This window comes from Bos mutus, chromosome 7 (assembly GCF_027580195.1).
Source record: "Bos mutus isolate GX-2022 chromosome 7, NWIPB_WYAK_1.1, whole genome shotgun sequence".
In the NCBI taxonomy this organism is placed as follows: domain Eukaryota; kingdom Metazoa; phylum Chordata; class Mammalia; order Artiodactyla; family Bovidae; genus Bos; species Bos mutus.
Window position 1 is genome coordinate 3,487,303 of NC_091623.1, and position 22,744 is coordinate 3,510,046.

General features: G+C 40.5%; 1 protein-coding gene across 1 annotated transcript in view; it reads right to left on the reverse strand.

Moving 5' to 3' along the window:
- Nucleotides 1–447: 447 nt before the first annotated feature.
- ATP10B (ATPase phospholipid transporting 10B (putative)) overlaps nucleotides 448–22,744 on the reverse strand; it is a 385,358-nt gene continuing 363,061 nt past the window's right edge. Inside the window, 4 exon segments of the mRNA XM_070373041.1 lie at nucleotides 448–3,540; nucleotides 10,103–10,290; nucleotides 19,949–20,053; nucleotides 21,352–21,432. Of these exon segments, the coding sequence (XP_070229142.1) occupies nucleotides 3,081–3,540; nucleotides 10,103–10,290; nucleotides 19,949–20,053; nucleotides 21,352–21,432 (834 nt within the window). The 3' untranslated portion in view covers nucleotides 448–3,080.

A 22,744-nucleotide genomic window follows, 5' to 3' on the forward strand; every position in this document is an offset into this window, starting at 1 on the left:
CAGGGGGAACTCACTTAGTGTTTGTTGAATGAGTGGGTGAAAAGAGGCACCTAATCAGTATGAGTTTGAGGTTGGTGTCAGGCTTCTAGGAAGAGGAGACTATCCAGGTTGGAGATTCAGAGAGAGAGGGGAGAGATTGTGTATGCTGCTTCTAATTCTTACAGCTGTTTAGGTTTGTGTCAGTCTCTGTTGGATCAATTATCTTCCTGATACCCTGTGTCCAACAAGGATATGGGCTTCTTCAAGAAAGAGATGGGTTTCTTACAACCCCAAGCGCATTGTCAGGCATCTAGTAGGGGCTTAACAGAAGTTTATTGGATCAATAAATGGATGGATGAATGAGTGGATATCAAGAAAGATGGAGGGGCAGTAGTATTCAGACTGTAGGCAATGATAAACATGGTTTCCCATTTTTTTTCTTTTAATAAAGCATAATATATTCCCAGTCAATCTGCAAAAGGTCATGAATGTATAAAAATGTATTAATTACAATCATTAGCATTATGTTACAGAGAAAGAGTTGTTATAACCTTTTCCCTAAGATGGCACTTGGACAGACACAGTTGGTTTGCTTCACAAAAAAGGGTAAGAGTAGGTGACCAGTTGGCCTGGTTGGCCCAGGACTGAGGAATTTCCCAGGCTGTGGGGCTTTCAGTGCTAAAACTGGGAAAATCCCAGGCAAACTGGGATGCTTGATCACACAGGAAAGAGAGCAGGATGAGAATGCAAGGTGTGCTTTGGCATTTATGTACAGGTGATATTTTCTCAAATTTTCTCCATGATTTTGCTTCCTCTTAGCTCTCAAATAAAAATCCCTGTGTTATTATCAAGGATGTGACAGCTTTCAAAGGGTTTGAACAACCCCATGTAATTTTTGCTTAATCCTTATGCTGAGTCTAGGAGGCAGGGCAGGGGAGGCATGCTAAGGCAATGCTCCTGGCTCCTAGAGAATACGGGCAGAGAAAAGGCTCCCATCTCCATTTCCTGAGGCCAGTGCTCTTCCCACTACTCTGTTCTTTTCTGAAATGTCCCACCTGTCTCATCTGGCTTTCAGGAGTAGACAGGAATCATAAAGGAAAAGGAAGGACCCTGAGATCCAAGCTTTGGCTCAGTCCCCTCATTTGGGACAATTTATATTATTACTGTTTTGCCTGATACATTCACCTGCTCCTCCTCAAGCCGTCCTCATGAAGGATTCCCCTGAAGTCCCACCAGCTGGCCAGTGCTGGCACCATTATGTGGCAAAGTCAGTGAGAGAGATCCGGTGTATTGACTCAGGATGATTCCCCAAATGGCCCTTCCAGTTAAGGTTTGCCATCAAGATGGCCAGGAGACCAGCTCACTCTGCCATCTGTTGGCTTGATTGTTGAGCTCTTTTTGGGTGCTTTTCCTAAGAAGTTATTCAAGTGATGTCAATCTGTGGGGTGGCTGTGACTTGCCACGATTTTTTCCACCCTTGTATCAATACTTTTTGCTCAGTATCTACGTACCACCTTAAGGCGGGTATTCACCTTAAAAGGCTGGGCTAGCCTTGCCCATTGTAGAGCTCCCTTCTCTTGACAATGCATTAGAATCCTATCATCCATTCTTTTATTCCAACACTGTTTTCCATACAAGTCATCTATGTAATTCTTCTTTTTCCTGTGAAGTGAGACTTCCTCTGGCTCTCCCTTATTCAGCTGAAGCCTGTGATGTTCTGGATGAATGGGGTTTAACATTGGTTCTACTCTTTCAGATGCTGTTGTTTGGGCTCAGAGTTGCTCTGTCATCTGGGTTGTCTATTCTGGGTGCAGCTGTGCAAAAGTTTGATCTTGGAGTTTGCCTTTTCTGAGAGCAGAATGCGGATGGGTACAGGTTTTCTCTGCAGCCTGAAAGCAGAGTGTTTCTATGAAAAATTTCATAAGCTGAAATGGTATAAACAATGCAGCAGTTACCTTAGGATACATCTTGCTAACAGATGTACAAAATACATTGAGATAAGGCACAGATGCTCAGATAGAGTTCAAAGCTATGGCGGTTTGATTCTGAGGTGCTGTGCAGTTCCCAGGGAAGGAGGTTGGCAGCGCCACTGAATGCTTGGGTAGAGGTAGCCTGTACCTCTAACCACTACCTCTAACCAATGGCTGCAAAATGAATGCTGAATGCTCTTTTCACCTTTTGTTTTGGTAAAAGGAAAATTCTTTTTGGATTTCTTTTGGGTAGCAACAATAGGTACTAACATAGGTTTTTCCTTAAAGGGAAATGGTGTAAGGCAGACTTTGGAGAACTTGGGGATATTTATACTTTTATTTAAAAATAAATAAAATAAATATCTTGAAGAAGAGTGTTGCCTATGTCCTCTTGGTAGATTCCCCAGACTGTGGGACATGTGGCCTATTAGCTGAAGCATGGGGTTACCGGTGTACCTCTTCACTTTCACATGTTGGTTTTCTTTCTGCTCTTACGCTAGCTGTGGCCTTAACACCTTTGGAAGTGTCTGTGGCTCTGAGTTCAAATCTGGTTTTAATCTTCAGATGTCCTTTTCTTTGGCTTAGAGCAGACCCAACTCTGAGAATGGAAGAGGTGTTAACCCTGACATGACCATTCCTGCAATACTCTTGAGATGAGGCTCTTGTGTGTATGAGATTCTTCTGAAACTTGAACTCTTGGCACTAAGGGATGAGGTGATGGTTTGAGAAGGCCAGAAACCTCCAGATCTTGAGAGGTCAGTTAGGTCAAGACACTTCTTGGCATCTTGAAATCTGATGCAACCCAGTTGCATTGGGTTGTAGGCTGTCATTATCCAGAGGGTCAGAGAATCTCTCCGGGCTAAAGAATGAAAAAGCTCAATGCAATAGAAATATAACCTCCTTATAAAAAACCATTTACAAGATGTGCTGCCTGGCAGCAGGAGAAAACTAGAGGTTGACCGATTTCCAGTTCTTTTTTGTTAACCCCCTTGGGGCCAGTATGTCCTCTAAGGGTGGGGAGAAGAGAGTAAGACTGGCACATTCTTTCCTCCTTGAGGAGGAAGAGTCACGGTTAATTAAGCCACTGATCAGGTGGCCTCCTCTGAGTGTGTACAGATGTCTGTAGGCCCCTCATATGGTCAGTGAGCTCTGGGATCGGCGGTGGCCACCCCGGCTGAAGGGCCGGTTCGAGTTAGTCTGTCCACTTGAGTAGGCGCTGGATGCCACCATCCTACTAGGCTCCAAGAGCAGGTGCTCCCCAGATGAGAATTTAGCCCAGGAGTCCGCTGAGTATGAGTCATCCCTTGTGTGGTCTCTGCTGCATCTCTCTCCAGGCAGTACCCAGTCCTCCTCATACCTCCGCTTGGCAGGGCTCAAGTTCTTTGGGGTGCTGCTTCTGAAGCTCTGATCTGAGGCAGGTGACCCCAGACGGTTGGTGGGCTGGGCCTCTCCAGGGATGGTGGCAGGCCTCTGGTGGCTTCTCCAGCTCTGGATTTCCAGCTCTCTTTTGTCCACAGGGAGTTTGTCAATTTTCTGAGCTCTTAGGATTGGAGACTTCCCATATGTCCCTTGTAGAGTCAGGAAAATGTACCTGGTGGGAAATAACAGAATAAAGATATTTTGTGACTTCTGACTTCTCGAATTTCAGCATTGAAAGGACCCTTAGAATCCAAGTCCCCACCCAGTGGAGGATCCCCTTTGCCACTCTGTTAACTGATGGATCAAATCTATGTCCAGGCACTTCTGGTACTGGGGGAGTTCAGCAACAAAATGTAACAGCTAACATTTGTTATGTACTGTACACATAACTCATGTTATTCTCCCCCAAATCCCAAACAGTTGTTACTTTTGTTGCCTACTATGTACAGACATGGAACCTGAGGCACTAAGAGACTGAATGATTTGTCCAGAGCCATAGAGTGGTTGAGGTGTGGTCAGGACCCAGTGCCCTGGATTCTGATGCTTTCCTCTCACCTACTGTGCATGTGGCCATTCTATTTCTGGGCTGTTCTAATTTAGGCAAATTTATTTGCTTTGGAGTGTCAAATCTTTGTGGAACTTAATAATTTTTAAGTAGTTTCCCAATACATATTCTTTTATTGAATCCATGGGCTATGCCAACTTCAGAGCATCAGTATATTATCACTATTTGCTAGATGACGATACCATCGAGGCTCCAAATGATGAGCTGGGTTTCCTAAGGTCTCCTGAGAAGTTGACAGATCTCCCTGATGGTTAACTCATGGTTCCTCTCTCCTACCAAGCTGCCTGTAGTGGACTCTGGAATAGAAGTCTCTATATGTGGCTCAGATCATGAACTCCTTACTGCCAAATTCAGACTTAAATTGAAGAAAGTAGGGAAAACCACTAGACCATTCAGGTATGATTAAATCAAATCCCTATGATTATACAGTAGAAGTGACAAATAGATTCAAGGGATTAGATCTGTTAGGCAGAGTGCCTGATGAACTATGGATGGAGCTTCGTGACATTGTACAGGAGACAGGGATCAAGACCATTCCCAAGAAAAACAAATGCAAAAAAGCAAAATGGCTGTCTGAGGAGGCCTTACAAATAGCTGTGAAAAGAGAAGCAAAAAGCAAAGGAGAAAAGGACAGATATACTCATGTGAATGCAGAGTTGCATAGAATAGCAAGGAGAGATAAGAAAGCCTTCTTCAGTGATCAGTGCAAAGAAATAGAAGAAAACAATATAATGGGAAAGACTGGAGATCTCTTCAAGAAAATTAGAGATACCAAGGGAATATTTCATGCAAAAATGATGGGCTCAATAAAGGACAGAAATTGTATGGACCTAACAGAAGCAGAAGATATTAAGAAGAGATGGCAAGAATACACAGAAGAACTGTACAAAAAAGATCTTCATGACCCAGATAATCACGATGGTGTGATCACTCACCTAGAGTCAGACATCCTGGAATGTGAAGTCAAGTGGGCCTTAGGAAGCATCGCTACGAACAAAGCTAGTGGAGGTGATGGAATTCCAGTTGAGCTATTCCAAATCATAAAAGATGATGTTGTGAAAGTGCTGCACTCAATATGCCAGCAAATTTGGAAAACTCAGCAGTGGCCACAGGACTGGAAAAGGTCAGTTTTCATTCCAATCCCAAAGAAAGGCAAAGAATGCTCAAACTACCACACAGTTGCACTCATCTCACATGCTAGTAAAGTAATGCTCAAAATTCTCCAAGTCAGGCTTCAGCAGTATGTGAACCATGAACTTCCAGATGTTCAAGCTGGTTTTAGAAAAGGCAGAGGAAGCAGAGATCAAATTGCCAACATCTGCTGGATTATGAAAAAAGCAAGAGAGTTCCAGAAAAACATCTATTTCTGCTTTATTGACTATGCCAAAGCCTTTGACTGTGTGGATCACAATAAACTGTGGAAAATTCTGAAAGAGATGGGAATACCAGACCACCTGACCTGCCTCTTGAGAAACCTGTATGCAGGTCAGGAAGCAACACTTAGAACTGGACATGGAACAACAGACTGGTTCCAAATAGGAAAAGGAGTATGTCAAGGCTGTATATTGTTGCCCTGCTTATTAACTTATATGCAGAGTACATCATGAGAAACGCTGGGCTGGAAGGAGCACAAACTGGAATCAAGGTTTCTGGGAGAAATATCAATAACCTCAGATATGCAGATGATACCACCCTTATGGCAGAAAGTGAAGAACTACAGAGCCTCTTGATGAAAGTGAAAGAGGAGAGTGAAAAAGTTGGCTTAAAGCTCAACATTCAGAAAATGAAGATCATGGCATCTGGTCCCATCACTTCATGGCTGAGAGACTGAACTGAACTGAATGCAATTAAAGTTCAATTAAAAATAAAAAGTACATGATATTTTACATGTTTCAATGCCAGTCCAGGATCGATGCACGATACTGGATGCTTGGGGCTGATGCACTGGGACGACCCAGAGGGATGGTATGGGGAGGGAGGAGGGAGGAGGGTTCAGGATGGGGAACACATGTATACCTGTGGCAGATTCATTTTGATATTTGGCAAAACTAATACAATTATGTAAAGTTTAAAAATAAAATTTAATTAAAAAAAAAAAAAAAGTAATCCAACTGGTCCAGAGGACATCTAAGGTCTTTTCCAAAAATAATCCTTAATTTTTTTTAACCTTCTAAGAGCCTTATAAGCAGAGATGCTCTTATCCTTCTATTATGTCTAAAAGATTCCAGATGACCTCAATGTGAGTAGGGGTTTCTGAAGACCACAGTAGATCCTACGGAATCAGAAACTTTCGCCCACTCTTTCTCATCTCACTCAGGGAGGCAGTACAGGTGGCCATGCCTATGTTTTTCAGGAAAGACTCAACTTTTGCCTGGAAACTAGAATTTCCACAGTTTAAACATTTCCCCCAAGCTATGAATTTCCTTCTCTGTGCATTTAGAACAAATAACTGTCAAGTTCCTACAATGGGCCAAGCCCCAAGGGATTAAGCTGTGAACCAGGCTGACAGGATTCTAGCTGTCAGAAAGCACAGGAACCAGAGTTAGAAGCCACGGAAACAGTGAGTGTGTCACACACATGATCTGATGTTAGAGACTTTCCTCGAGGAGGAAACAATAAGGCTGAGGGCTGAGGGATGCACAGGAGGGAGCCAGGCAGAGAAGAGGTGAGAGCCAGATTCTGGGCCGGCTGCCATGTGGAGACTGAGGGCAGGAGTTGGGTAAGAGGTCACGGGTGTCGGTAAGGCCAGAGCAGGCAAGGACCGCGGGGAATGTCTTGGGTTTTGTAATTATTGTAAAGGCCTTGGCAAGCCCTTGGAAAGTTACAAACGTGACATGATCACACTTTGACACAATGATAATGGATTAGAGTAAACCCAATAGGAGACTATTGAAATAATTGGGAATGAAAGAATTATAACCTATCTATGGTGGGGGCTGTAGAAATGGAAATAGCAGATGGATTCTGTTTAACAAGATAAAACTACCAGGTCTTGGCAATGGATAAGAGAGGGCCATGTGGTGGTGGGTGGTGTCTCATGGGCCTGCCTTGATCCTCAGTGGGTAACAGTGGATACAAGGAACTTGGGAAGAGAGCCATGTTTCTGGGAGGGTGATGGTGATAGAAGGTAGATCATGAGTTAAGTTATAGATGTCTGCCACTTTCCTCAGACGTGCCATGTCCAGTGCTGGTGAGGCTCAGGTAGCTAGAAAGATGTATCTGGGATTCTGGAGAAAGATCTGGGCTGGGAGTTTATATTAGAGATTCATCTGTGAAAAATGACATTTAACTTCACAATAATGGTTGCTATGTTTATGGAAAGGACTAAAGTTAGAAGACAAAAGAACCCAGGACAAAGGCTTGACGTATACCATGTCATCTTTGAACCAGTAGAGGAAACAAGAGGTAGGAGAAAAACCAAGAGTGTTGTGTTACTGAAGCCAAATGAAGTGTACAAGGACTGTTGGGGCCTAGTGTAGCTAATTATGCTGCATTATGTTTTAAAGTTGTGTGTTAGTAATTTTACAGATAAAAGTTGCTCTCAGTTTAAGAGAATCATACAGTTCCTTTATACTGGTTGAATTAATTAGACTAAGATTAGTGAGGTCATGGTTAGTGGCTAATTATCACAGGCTTTGTGAGTGAAATCAATCATTATAAATACAGCTTACATCTTTAAGTGAACAAATACAGTTTTCTACAGCAAACATTCTGCCATATAGATTTCTGTAACAGAAATTAATCGTTCCAAGGTTATAAGTTAACAGTCCTTGGAGCTATTAAAATAATCCTTTCTCTGTCAAAGGAAATCTCTTTGCCTTTTTTAGTAAACAGAATTAAGTAGGAATTCAAGTTTATGATGATCTTAGAATGAGCAGAGATTTAACTTGCATGCTATGGTAACTGGCAAGAAAATATTTGCTAACTTTCCCTAGCTTGTCCCTCATCTGTTTAACAAGATATAATGGTGAGTATTTGTCTTTTCCAAGAATGTCTGTGTTTTTCAACCACCCTTATCAAGCTGGTAGCCTCTGGCTCCAAGTGTGTCTTCTAACCAAGAATAAGACAAAGAACCAGAACTCTTTGTAGATGATGAACTCTTCCTCTACCCCAATTAAGACACCTCACAGAGGAGGTCAGTCCTTGGTCAGAGGTGATCACAGCCATATTTAACCCCAAAAGTGTGGATGAAAGCATTTAACACAGATACCTGATATCCTTTTCCAATGAGGACAGGACCTTCAAGGTCTTTCCCAGGATCTGTCGTCTCCCAAGCGGGGGTGGGAAATATGTCCTCCGAGGCTTGTGCTTACTTGCCTCCCAGTCTTCAGTCTCAGGGCCCTTGATTAGTGCTAATCACTCTTACCTGTATTATATGTCTGAATTGTCTACTGGATGGTAGACTTCTTGAGAGAAAGAGCCCTATTTTATTCATCTTTCTGTTTCTTTAACATCTTTTTTTCTCATTTATCTCCGAGGGCAGCCTTTGTGATAAGAACTATGCTAAGTGTGGGTTATATAATGATAACAAGCAGGATACTTCTTTCTAGGAGTTCATGACAAACAGATAAAACAGACAGTACGTGGGATAAAGGCAGTGACAGATACAACCAGGTAATGGGAACACATGATCTGTTTCAGCTTGAGGGTGGTAGGTGAAGTCACAAACGGGTTCAGGAATTGGTCACACCTGGAATGATGTCAAAGGATGAGGAGGTCTGGTAACAGGAAGGACATTTTAAGTAGAAGGGTCAGCATGAACACAGGCAGGAAGACAAGAGGGCATGCAGACTTTAGGAAAGGTCCAGGAAGAACGGTGATGTGGAGCCCAAAGTTTGAGGCAGGGACTAGGGAGATAAGGCTGTGGAGACCAGGAAGGGCCAAGCAGGGAGACCATGTATACTTAGAACAAAACCATCTGTTGAGTTTACAGGAGTGTTTGTCATCTTGATATGCTCAGCCTCTAAACCCTGCATCAGATGTCAAGGTTCTGAGGTGTCTTAGGAAGAAGAAAGGGAGCCCAAACTAGGTTAAGCATGTTGCCAAACTCATTAAAGGAACCAAAGTGTGCTAATGACTTTCTGCCTAATTTTGGATTAGAAAAAGTTCTCCACAGTATTGTGATGGCCTCTTGACTATGGCTTATAATGGTAAAGTAGCTGAATTTCAAAGATTCAGAGTGACAAGATCCTGAGGATGGAGAGGGGCTAGGTCTTGCCTTTGGGTACAGCATCATTAAGTTCACCAAATACTCTGACATAGAGTGTGGGCTGGAGAATAGAACACTGGCCTCTGAGTTGGGAGAACAGACTTCCCCTGTGATTGGTGGTGAGCTGGTGGACACATTCTGGTTCCTCTTGGGACCTCAGCTGTCCCATGAGCAAGTGGGACTACAACCACAGCTCTAATTTCTTAGGTGATTTTGAAAAAGTAAAATAATGAACTAGATAGAAAAGCATCTGTCAAGAGTAAACTCCAAGGACATGTGAGGCATTGTTGTTGCTATTTTGTTTTGAAAAGCTGACTGTAGAGGCTATAGACTGGAAATGTTAGAAATGGTCACTCTGAGGAAGTGATTTATTTGGCTAATATAGGGTGTGTGTATGTGTATGCGTCTGTGTGTGTTTTAACAAATTTGAGTAGTATTTAAAACCTGGATATTGCCTGCAAAATTTGTGGGAAAAATCTAAAGCTCTGAAATGCTCATCTTGGTTTTTCCTTGTGGCAGTGATAGGCTGAAGCTTAGAAGTTCCTTCCCCAATGCCTGTACTCCACCTGGCTTGCTGCCATTGCTTACCTGTCCCTGAAGGCATTTGAAAGTGAGACTCCTGGGCTGATGAATAAAGGACTACAAGAGCTTTTCAAAATGATTCTTTATACACAACAAGATTTGTATGGCAGGAGGGGAGAAATTAGTACTCTCATTCTACAGGTGTCATAACAGAGGCCATGCCAGATTCGGTGACTTTGCCGCTCTGTGGCTGACCTGGGACCAGAGTCCGTGCTATTTGCCTCCAAGTTTATGGTTCTTTCTGTGCTAGCTCCCTCCCTTTGGAACAAGAGCCTCAAGCATCCCAGCTGGGGTCAAACTCCTGATTCTTAGGCTATGAGAACGGCTGATGGAGGAGAGTGGTAGTTCTAGGAAGGAAACAGCACCCGCTGCTCAAACCTTGGGAGAAGAGCCACGGCCGGTGTGAGGAAGCAGACAAGGTAGAACGTGGGGTCTGAGAGCTGGCCTTCCATCACCCAGTAGGGATTGGTGGGGCTGTTGCAGGTGACGCAGATGGCATTGTACGCAAGGGACACCACAAAGTACATCAGGAAGCTGCCTGCGAGAACAAGCCCGTGGATGGTGGTCTGCAGAAGGAAGGAAGTAAACACTGCTGAGGGGACAGTTTAGATCTGCGGGGAATGCGCTCATGCTACTTTAACTTTGTTTTACACTTTTCTTTTTGGGAAATGCAACATACCGTTTTTAAAAGTGTGCCATTTAATGGCTTATTATAAAGTAAATACCTATGTTGCTACCACCCAGAATTTGAACACAGATACCCCAGACACCCCTAAATCACCTTGACTTTTGTGATAATTTTCATGATATTCTTTAGTCTTAAAAAAGTTGTATTTTGTGTGACTTTTGTCTTTTTTCCTTAATGTGATGATGAATCAGTCTCTTCCACATGTGGCCGTCAGGTATTCATTTCTGAAGCAGCGCAGTCTTCTGTAGTCTGATCTCATTTTGTCCTGCCTCTTTTATGCTTCTTCCAATTCCTGTCCTCTTGTAAACTTACTGATGATTTCATATAATTTCATTTCCACCTCTACTAGTTTGAAAGTTATGTATTTCATTTCTATTCTTTCAGTGATTACTCAATAAATGACAGTGAGCAATCTTAACTTACTGTAGTATAAAGTTTATATTTCCCTCCTCCTAAACTATGCAAGGGCTTTAGAATAAATTAACTGTTTACCTTCTTCCTGATTTCTGTCTTATTGCTACTGTATATTTAAATTCTATCATCTTTGTAAATCACACAAGTCGTTATTACAGTTTAATATGGTCAATAGTCTTTAAGATTTACTTACATGCTTGACACTTTCTATGCCTTCATTATCTCTTGCATTTTGGGTTTTCCATCTTAACTGTATTTTCTTATACTTTTAAAAAAAAGTTTATATTGAAGTGTAATTGATTAACGATGTTGCATTAGTTTTAGGTGTATAGCAGAGTGATTCAGTTATATATATACACAAGTATCTATTCTTTTTCAAATTCTTTTCCCATTTAGGTTACTACAGAATATTGAGCAGAGTTCCCTGTGCTATATAATAGGTCCTTGTTGGTTATCTATTTTAAATATAATTCTGTGTACACATCAATCCAAAACTTCTAGTCTATCACCTACCCTTTTTCCCCCTGGTAACCACAGATTTGTTAAGTCTGTGTTTCTGTTTTGTAAATAAGTTCATTTGTATCATTTTTAAAAGATTCTGGATGTCAGTGATATCACATGATATTTGTCTTTCTCTGCCTGACTTCACTTAGTGTGATAATCTCCAGGTCCATCCATGTTGTTGCAAATGGCATTATTTTACTCTTTTTAATGGCTGAGTAACATTCCATTGTATATATGTACCACATCTTCTTTATCCATTCTTCTATTCAGACATTCATTGGACATGTCTATTCAATTAAGACAATAGCCATGTCTTGGCTATTGTAAAGAGCGCTGCAGTGAACATTGGGGTATCTTTCCTTGTACTTTTAGTTGATCGTTGAACAACAGGGGTTTGAACTATGTGGGTCCACTTACATGTGGATTTTTCTCAATAATACTGCAGTATTGCCTGATCCATCATTGGTTGAATCCACAGATACAGAGGACTGATTATGGGACTTGAGCATCCACAGAATCTGGTGTTTGCATTGGGTCCTGGAACCAGTTCCCAGTGGATACTGAGGGTGGCTATACATCCTTTAGAATTTTTCTTTAGTGGAAGTCTGCTGATGATATATTTTCTCATTCATTATTTCATCCTCATTCTTAAAAGATATTTTTGATCTTTTTTGGAAGTTATTTTCTTTTAGTATATTTAATATAGCATTTCACTATTTTCTGGGCTTTCCAGGTGGCTCAGACAGTAAAGAACCTGCCTGCAATGCAAGAGACCTAGGTTCAATCCCTGGGTTGGGAAGATCCCCTGGAGAAGAGAACGGCTCCCACTTCAGTATTCTTGAGGCTTCCCTGGTGGCGTAGATGATAAAGAATATGCCTGCAGTGTGAGAGACTTGGGTTTGATCCCTGGATCGGGAAGGTCCCCTAAAGAAGGGAATGGCTACCCACTCCAGTTTTCTTACCTGGAGAATTCCATGGACAGAGGGGCCTGGTGGGCTACAGTCCACGGGGTCACAAAGAGTTGGACATTATTGAGGGACCAACTTTCACTATTTTCTGGCTTCTATTGTTGCTTCTGAGATGTTAGCAAAACTTTTTCTGTTGTTCCTTAGAAGGAAATCTTTACCTCAAAATCTGGCTGCTTTATGATCCTTATTTTTGTCTTTAGTGTTCTATAGTTTTCTTATAAGTGTGGCGTTTTAAAAAAAAATATCTTGCTTGAGTTTTGCTAAACTTCTTGACGTAGCTTGATGTCTTTTGTTACTTTTGCAAAATTCTCAAGTCACTATCTTTTCAAATATTACCTCAGTGTCTTTCTCCTCCAAGACTCTAATCAAATGTATGTTAGATCTTTTAAGATACCCATCTTATCTTTTATATATCTCTTCCATAATTTTCAGTATTCTACTTTTGTTTTATATTCTGGATAATTTGACCAATTCACCAATTTTCTCCTCAGCTCTGCCTAATCTGCAGTTAAGCCAGCCATTGAAATTTAAATTAGTTATTTGATATTTTAATTTCCAAAACTTTTACTTGGTCTTTAAAGACAATCTTCTAGGTTTCTTTGTATGGCTTACCATACATTCTTGCAGATATTTTAAAGCTTATTCGTCTTTAAACATAGCAAACAAATCTTTTCTATGAGTTATTTCTGATAATTTTAATACCTTAAATATTTGTTACTGATGTTTGTGCTTGTGATCCTTATTGATGAGTCCTTGTTTCATTTGAACTTCATTATTTGTGTGTGTGTGTTTAAAATTTCTTAACTCATTTGAGTTATTTAAATTTCTTAATACAATCAGTTGTTATATAGTACAAATATCTTAATGTCTACTGTTGGTTATTATAATTGAGGTAGAGTTGATTTACAGTATTGTGTTAGTTTCAGGTGTACAGCACAGTGATTTAGTTACATATATATGGTCCATTTTCCAGGATGAGTCCTTTATATCGACTCTCCCTGATCTGTTCAGCACAGTGGGGGACAATCCCTACAGTCTCTGCTGGGGAAAGGAATGCAGGTAAGTGTACTCTTACTCTGAAGGTAGAGCATTTGGGGCCCTAAAGTAATGTGATCTCTTATTAGATTGTCACTACAGGAGCCTGGGTTTTAATTTCTGAATATTATGTTCAATGAAGTCTGCCAAAAAGTTCATTTTAGGCAGGGTTGCAAACACTCTCAAGAAAACATAGACTTTGGCATAGCTTGCTTCACTACAATCCCACTTTTCAGAGGTGTTGGTCTTTAATTATCCTATCAGCCTTTTCATACTTTTAGAGATGTATACATATATATACATACTCTTTGTATATGTTTATATATATATATATAATATATTAAAATGTATATACACACAAATTTATTTTTTTTCAGTGGAAGAGATGTTTTGAAATATCCTAGCCCCTGTTCCTAGAGAAGAAAACAGTTAGCTAACATTTTTCAGTCACTTAGGTGAGGACTGTGAAAGCTGACACAGCTATTAAAATTCATGTTAGATTTTGAGACTTCCCTAGCTATCCAGTGGTTAAGACTCTCTGCTCCCAATGCAGGGGGCACAGGTTTGTGGAACTATGATCCTGCACGGTACAGCCAAAAAAAAACTCATGTTTGATTTCTACCCAGGGAAGACAGACACTCTCCCTCTGCTTCAAGCACTTGAAAAAGGGAAATACTTTCTTCATAATGATGGTAGTAGCTGACTCCTTTCCCCGGAGCAACAAAAATCACCAGTGACTACCAGGATACCTGGTCTAGAGATGCATTAGGTGGATTAATAGTGCTGAATGGTGAGTGAAAGGAACAAGTTCTCTGTTTTAAAACATGCAGTGCTCTGAGAAAGAAGGCTGAATGACCAATCATTACTCACTTAATATACATTGCGGTCTGATTATTTACAGGGCATTTTTGAAAGGTTAAAAAAATATCTAATGGTTAAGAAGGTCATGGAGAGAAGAGTTCCTCTTGTGAAATATCTTGTGCTACTGTTTAAAAAAGAATGTAATTACTGTGAAATATTTCAAGCAGACAAACAAATCTCATGCACGCGATGTCCAGCTTTACCAGTTTTAACCTTATGCCATATATATGGGAGCAGAATCTGTCACTCCAAAATGTGTCTCTGGCATCAGGATTGCCTTGAGCTGATTGTTTTTAAGAAACAGCAGACAGAGGAGAAGCTCTGAAAACTGAATAGATGCTTTCTTTTTGTAAGAGATATTTATACTTATAAGAGAAATCTCCATTTGTAAGGGTGTCTCCCTCTCTGTACCAGGAAAAAGAAACATTCTAAATTTCTAGAAAATCTATCAACTTCCACATCTGGCCTCCCCTAACCCCAAAACTTCTTTTGTCTTTAGTTGTAGTATTTAAGGTGGTGGCTAGGGCCATAGTTTCCTGGTCTCTCTCATGTGTATAGGAAATACTGATTAAACTTTTGTTTGTTTTTCTCCCATTAATCTGTCATTTATTACAGGAATGTCTAAGCTGAGACCTAGAAGGGTAGAGAGAAAATTAGTTTTTCTTCCTCTACACACATTTGCCTCAGATTTTATTAAAAGGAGCCTTACAGATACAATTCTACCACCATGTATCCCTTGCAAATGCCTTTTCTTTCATCTTGAAAATAAATTGTGTTCATCATTTTTATGTGTATTTTATATGTACATGTTTATGTATCCGTGTTAATGGATACTTTAAAAATTTTATCATGTAGATATCCTTCTGAATTCTTTTCACTAGCCAGTATGCTGTGGAGGTTTATTTTTGTTGCTAAATGCTGTTCTATTCATTTTAACTGTTCTAGTATATGACTATGCTACTATTTGCTTTCCTGTTGGTGAACATTTAGGCCGTTTCCAGTTTTTAAATTTTGCTTTAAAGAATAATGATGTAATATCTTATATATGTCTATGTATGTCTATGTATATACATGTGTAAAAGGATCGTCCAGGTTGCATATTTAGAAGTGGAATTGTGTCACAGCCTGTGAATACTTCTAGCTAACTCTTCTAACATATTCTTCTAGCTGTTTTCAAATTGCTTCTCCAAAGTGGTGCTATCAGTTTATAGTTTACCAACAGAATATGAAAGTTCCTAGGTTAGGCTTTATTATCTTTAATGAAGTAGTATTAACTCATACTGCTGCTGCTGCTAAGTTGCTTCAGTCATGTCTGACTCTGTGTGACCCCATAGACGGAAGCCCATCAGGCTCCGCAGTCCCTGGGATTCTCCAGGCAAGAACACTGCAGTTGCCATTTCCTTCTCCAATTAACTCATATTATACTACATACCATACGATAGCATATATACTATATACTACAGTAGTATTAACCCACACTACTGAGTTAATTTGCCAATATATTATTTAGAATTTTTACATTTATGTTCATTGAGGAAACTGCTTTGTAATTTTGTTTCCTAGGACTGTCCATGCTCATTCTGATATCAGAATTATTCTAGCCATGAAAATTGGATTTGAATCCATGAAAAAGTTGGTATGACATAGGAATTATTGGTCCCTTATAAACTTGGTCAAACTCACCTTTACAATCCTTTGGCTTTGTAACCTTAGGGATAAGATTGCTGATTTGGTTTCTAGAATGGTGATTGGTTTATTCAGCTTTGATGAATGATTTTGCCTATAGCTTGGTAAATTTTATATTTAAAGGATTTAACTTGGCTTAACTGTTCAGAAAAATATTAACAATATTGATTCCATTGACCATTGTATACATGAGATCTGCATCCATGAAAACAGAGGGCTCAACACCATTTTATATAAAAGACTTGAGGATCTGTGGATTTTGGTATTCACATGAGTCCTAGAATCCATCCCTGCAGGTACTGAGACACCTGTGTATCCATAATTGCAGTCTTTTTCATTTCTAGTACTGTTTTCGTGGCCTTCTCTTTCTGTCATCTTTTGGATAAGTTTTGTCAGAGGTGAGTTTTTTTTCCCATTTTTGGCTACACTGTGCAGCATGTGGGAATCTTAGTTATGTGACTAGGTATTGAACTCATGCCCTTGGCATTCGGAGCATGGAGTCTTGACCACTGGACCCCCAAGGAAGTCCCAAGAGGTGAGTTTTCAGTAGTGTTTGAAGAGCTCAGTTTTGGTCTTATTGACCTTTCTTTGATTTTTCTCTCATCTTTTTTTCTCTTCCATTTTCTTTAGGTTTACATGGTATTATTTAAAGTTTCTTAAGTTGAAATTTTAGCCTCTTTTTAATCTTTTTGTTTTTAAAAGTAAAAGCTTTAGCTGCATCCCACAAGTTTGCATATATATTTTTATAGTCATTCAGCAGGAATAAGTATAATTTCCATCATGATTTACTTTTGACCTCCTAAATGACCTGTTTAGATGTGCATTTTGAAATTTCCATGCATGTTAGGCTGTACTTTCATTGTTTGTATTTATTAATCTAAATGCATTACTATCAGATAATAGGTTCTTTATGATACTGATTCTTTCAAATTCCTTTGTGATTTAGAATTTGGTCTTTAAATTTTTGGTGTATGGTCAGGTGTGTTTGAAAGATGCATATTTAGTATCTGTTTAGAGCAGGATTTTACATATTAGGGCTAACTGCAATAGGTCAAGTGTGGTAATTTATTCAAAGCTTGATCTGTGTCTGTTTTGATAGAGTTCTATAAAAACATCATTCTAGAATTGTAATTTTTTCCATTTCTCTTCATATTCACGGGATGAGAAAGTCCTATCTGATACTTCTGGCCATCATTTTCTTTGTTCTTACCTTTTCCTCTTCCCTTCAGCCTGGGGAATTGATAGTTTCCTATATTCCTCTAATTTCTTCCCTCTCCTTTATGTTAATCTTAAGTTTTTAGTAATTGTAAGTATTAAGATACTTTAAGATTTAGGAGGTACTAAATAAATTAAGACTTTTAGTTGTGTATTTCTTGTCCTATTCATACAATGAAGACTTCAGCATAAATTACCTACAGAATAGCCTTTCCTTACCATTACGTTTTTTCTTGCAGTTTTAGCTTTTATTTTCTTTCAGGTTCTTGCATATTTCTCTCTTCCTTTAGTGAGGGTTGGAGAAGGCAATGGCACCCCACTCCAGTACTCTTGCCTGGAAAATCCCATGGACTGAGGAGCCTGGTAGGCTGCAGTCCTTGGGGTCGCTAAGAGTCGGACACGACTGAACGACTTCTTTCTCTTTTCACTTTCATGCATTGGAGAAGGACATGGCAACCCACTCCAGTGTTCTTGCCTGGAGAATCCCAGGGACGGGGAAGCCTGGTGGCTGCCGTCTATGGGGTCACACAGAGTCGGACACGAATGAAGTGACTTAGCATAACATAGCATAGGTGGTAGACCTTATAGAGTTTATCTAAAAATGTCATTTTTTTTTTTTAACCACAGGCTACTAAGAAGGGACAGAAACATGTTATATACAGGTAAGAAGGGGAAAAAAGCAAACATACAGCTGTATTATTTGCCTTTGATTCTGCTGTTTGATAAAAATAAATCATTTTCTCTGACTGAATGAATATAGCAATGACCTAGGAGATTTTTGTGGCTTTCTTAGAGAATTAAAATCAGTGTTTCTGCACTGGTTGGGTGGGTGTACTTCCCTTGGGAATCTTTATTTATCAGTCCTAAGTGAACTATCACTTAAGTGTAGTGCTTGTGTACAAACAGTGTGACTGTTTGCTATTTGGCCTTAAGTCTTTGAAGATAATTGCTCCACTATTTTTTGGTTTCTATTGTTTAATTGCTGTTAATTTTCAGGTAATCTGTCCATAGTCTCTGGCAGATTTTAAGACTGTTTCTTTTATACTGTACAGTTTTACTACCAGGCACTATATCCAGATTTATTTTGATTGTCATTCTCAGTGATGACCTCTTCAGTACTTCTCTAACCATTCTTTCCTTGTTCTTCTATTCTATGAGTTCTATTATGTGGCTGTTAGAGTCACGTATTCCAAATATCATTCCTCTTGATTACATTTTCATATTTCTGTGGCATTCTGCATGAGTACACAATACTTTCCAATTTTGGTAGTTTACTCTTAGCCAGTGTCCAGTCTAGAGTGGATTCCACAAATTGCATTTTTAGTTTCAGTGACAAACTTTTTGCATTTTCAAGAGTTCTAAATATTTCCTTAGCTTGGTTCAGTTCCTAGTATTAAAATTATGACTGCCTTCTTCACAGTTTCTGATAAAACGAAGTGGTTTCTCTGGTGGTTCTGAAAGAGATTTATTTAAGCTTGACTAGGCCTTTTTATCACTTTGTTCTATCTGTCATGGCATAAATTGGAACTACGGGGTTTTCAAGATGGGAACTCTGTGATCTGGAAGCCCCCTTGGGCGGCTGCTATCAGCCACTGCTTGGTCCAGCTTGTGACAGCAGGGGGAGGGAAGAAGTTCCACTGTAGAAGGTTGGGAATACCCTGAGCCTACTTAGGGAAGTTTCTAAACATTTAATACAAATGCTCTCAGAAAGATTTGGTTTTTGCCAAGCTGAAATGGTTCTTTCCATAAAGTGGTCTCCCTGCACCCATCAATCTTACCTCATCACACTATTGGCACAGAGGTTAAAAGGTCAAGAGTCAGCCAGCTAGGCTTTAGGCTTGCTTCTGTCTTGTACTGCTTGGGGAAAGTTTAACCTCTTTATATTCATTTCTGTATCTGTAAGATGGGAATTAAAAAAAATACCTAACACATGCATATGTTGCAAAATGATTTCCACAATAAGTTTAGTAAACATCCATCACTTTGCAATACAGTTGACTCTTGAACAACACAGGTTTGAACAGCATAAGTTCACTTATACACAGATTTTTTTCCCACTAATTACATACTACAGTACTGCATGATACAGTGTTGCTTGAATCTGTGGATATGGAACTTCAGATATGGTGGGACAACTGTAAAGTTACATGTGGATTTTCCCCTGTGTGGAGGATTGGTGCTCCTAAACCCTAAATTGTTCAAGGATCAACTGTGTATGTCAAGTCATTATGTTGTACAGCTTAAACTTATCCAGTGCTCTGTGTCAATCATATCTAACTAAAAAAAAATCTTATCTAAAGGGCTTTGGGAAGTTAAGAAAGTACATTAAAATCATACAGGTGTGTACCTGGCATGTAATTTTAAGCTCTATGTTTTTTATAATTATTATTGACTAGTCAAATTTAATAAGAAAGCTAGCGTTACCGTTTTGAATTACTAAAAAGTGATATTTGGACATACTCGATACGTTATGTGGAGACAGTCTTCTAAGCTTTTACCCCCAATTAAATGGACAGCACAGCTCTGTAACATCGTCTCAAGTATGATCAGTCAAATGTTTCCCTTGTCTCTCAAACACCCATGACTTTTGAAATCGAAAGTACCTGTTTTGGCAACACACTGCCTCATTGTATTATATGTCTTAGTTATTTCATCCTGACTAGATGGTGAGCAAGTTGAGGCCTGCAATTCTATCTTCTCTACTTCTTTATCCCTGTTGAAGTGGACCACAGGTATGAGCTCAGCATTCGTGTATTCAGTGGATCAATGATATGGAGAAAAGCAGCTCAAATCTGAATGCAGGTGATGGAGAGGAACACAATTTTTAGGCCCAAAGGGCTTGGGGGCACTTACCCAGGTCTTCATTTCCATTGCCTGGTGCAAGAGGATTGTGGCAAGGGAGATGGTGTTGATGGGTGTTCCAAAGGTAAAAACGTCGATATCAGAGTCCTTGTAGGTCTGCAGAGCAGGAACAAACAGGCACTGTCAGCTGTGCCCAGGGACTGAAGGCCTTAGTTTGGACAAGTAAAGCATCAGTGGAGGCAGGTGTCAAGGGAGGGGAAGGAATGGGGAGAAGCTGTCCAGCTACTGTCGTGTGGAACTGACTGCAGGGACAGACAGGAGGAGGAGTGAGTTGATAGGACTAAACTCTTCAAAATGCATTTGCAAAGGAAGCCATGAAGAGTATCCCAGAGCTTTGCAGAATGAGTAAACAAAAAATTGAGTACCTACCAGGCACAATGCCAACTGCTAAAGATACTCCTGTGTCCACTTTCAAGGAGTTTAGAGTCTACCAGGCAGGGCAAATGTGGTACAGTTTAAGGGTGTAAATGCTAAAATGGAAGCAAGTACAAGGCACTTTGGGAGTAGAGATAAGAAGTCAGCTGAGACTGTAGTAAGGGGAATTGTTCTCTTGAAAGGAGAGAGAAAAGGCAGATCAGGCAGAGGCCAGAACTGAGGGTGAAAAGTCCAAATCATCCTAGATGGAATAGTCCTAAGTGGTAAGTCTGTTGATCACACAGTAAGGGCAAAAGAGGCCTGACTAGGGAGGGTGTTGTAAACCAGGAAATTCTGAGAAAGCACAAAATGCTTGCCTCCTCAACACCCATCATGTTGCTGTTTGCAAAAGAACATGATCCAGAGACTAGGCAGATACCACTGTTTTCCTGGCACAAATTACTCCACATCTGAGCTCCTTGTCTGAGAAGAATACAGCTATCCTATGCTACATACATTCTCACTCTGTAAACTGGGGAACTGAATTGAGATGGGGCTGGTATCCTGTGCTCCCTGTATTCTTATTTTATTTCAGATAAGGTAGTAACTCTTATTATCAGAACTTGGAAGCACAAATGTAAATACAAATCAAGAGGTGTAAACTCAAATACCTTCAATGTTCAAGTAAGAAGCAGTAAATGAGTGAGTGAAGATGGCTAGGCGTGACACAAAAGGGCATGGTGGGGACTATGACAAACAAGAGAACAGGTCCCCTATCTAAGCAGGGTGGTGAGCCAACTCTGGATTTTGCCATGACCCAGTGTAATAACTGCTTTTAATTTTTCCGAAGCTGGCAGAAATTAAGATGTTTTGGTAAAGTATTCTGACTTTCTGAATATGCTGGGTGGAGTCTGCAGGCCTCCTATTTGGAGCCCCTGCTCTGAAGAGTCCAGAAAGATACTATTTGTCTGGGATTTCATATTAACGGGACTAGCTCTACCCTGCTGTTTGTATGGTTAGAATGGGACCATACAACTTACCAGGTAGGGGATAAAGAAACAGACGAGGCTCTGGTAGAACGCGTCAGCCATGGAGATCCAGAAAGTCAGCAGGTTATAGCACTGTCAGGAAAGAACACATCGACAGTTACCACCACCCGAGCAAGCCTCTGTTCCTTGTAAGCAACTTTCTTGTGCTGGCTGGGCCAGACAACATGGCATTTACAATGTTTCCTACCCTAGAGGCAATACAATGGAATGATCGAGAGCACAGACCTGGGAGTGACAGGACCTCAAGTCGAGTTCCAGGCCTGTGTGACCTTAGTGAAAGTCACTAGACTGCTTTGGGAATTGTTTCTTCTTCCATAGGAAGTAGATAAAGACGATACCAGCTAGATTTCCTTGAGTTTCAAGAGGTCTAAATACAACTGTGCTTTGGTACCTAGAAAGGGCTCGGCTGTTAATGATCATTAATACTAGTGCTAATACAAACTTGGTAAGTTTAGAGATTCTGAATAGCATCTGAAAAGGAGCTCTCAATCACCGCCCAGGATCACGAGTTCCCAAGAGACAGCTCAGTGGCTTCGGAGATGAGCTTTCTTATTTTGTGCTTCCTTCCTTGGGAACACTGAAACCATTTACAGTGTATGTTTCTGCTACATTAACTTCTTTTAATGTTAGATACTAAAGGGATACATTATGCAGCCAACTCACCTATGGGAAGGGGACAATGAGAAGGGCCCAGGATGTCATGCGTCATCTCCACATCTCCCTTGCCTGAAGTGCTGGGGTTGCTAAGTTGTTCTCCACCTGTCTTTGGCTGAATATGGGGCTTGGTTCTTCACTGGTTGTCCACAAAGTTTAACCAGCTCTCAAGCACCACAGCTGGCTTTACCCTCCTTATCTGAGATGTAGAGCTACCCTAGTGCATAGCAACATCCCTTTTCCCAGAGCTCCTCCTTTGAGGCCATCAGGTTCCCTCTCTGCCTCCAGGTTCCCAGCCTGTCTGTGCTGGTCAGACTGCCTGCTGTAGGACCTTCCCAAAACTTTTAGGGCATCAGTGTGGCCTCTGTGCCTTCTAAGAAACTATTTTTATGGCTTTTAGCCCCAGGGATTCCCAAACCAAGCCTTGGGGGTTCTGCTGAAGGCCTGCAAAGATCAGAGAAAAGTGATGCAGTCTTTCTGTGAGCCCTCTTCCCCTTTAACTAGCACAGGCCCATATTAATGTGTGATATAATTAAGAAATAACTAAAAAGAAAAATATCCACCTGGTCCATCACCTTCAACAGCAAATGAGAAACATGCCAGGAACAGGGAGCAGACTTCCTGGGTCACATGGGAGGTAAGTGGCAGAGTGGTGACCAGAACACAGGATCTCCGGCCCAGCACGCCTTCTCTGACACCTCTAGGGAGGAGCTGAAGGTCACCTTCCAGT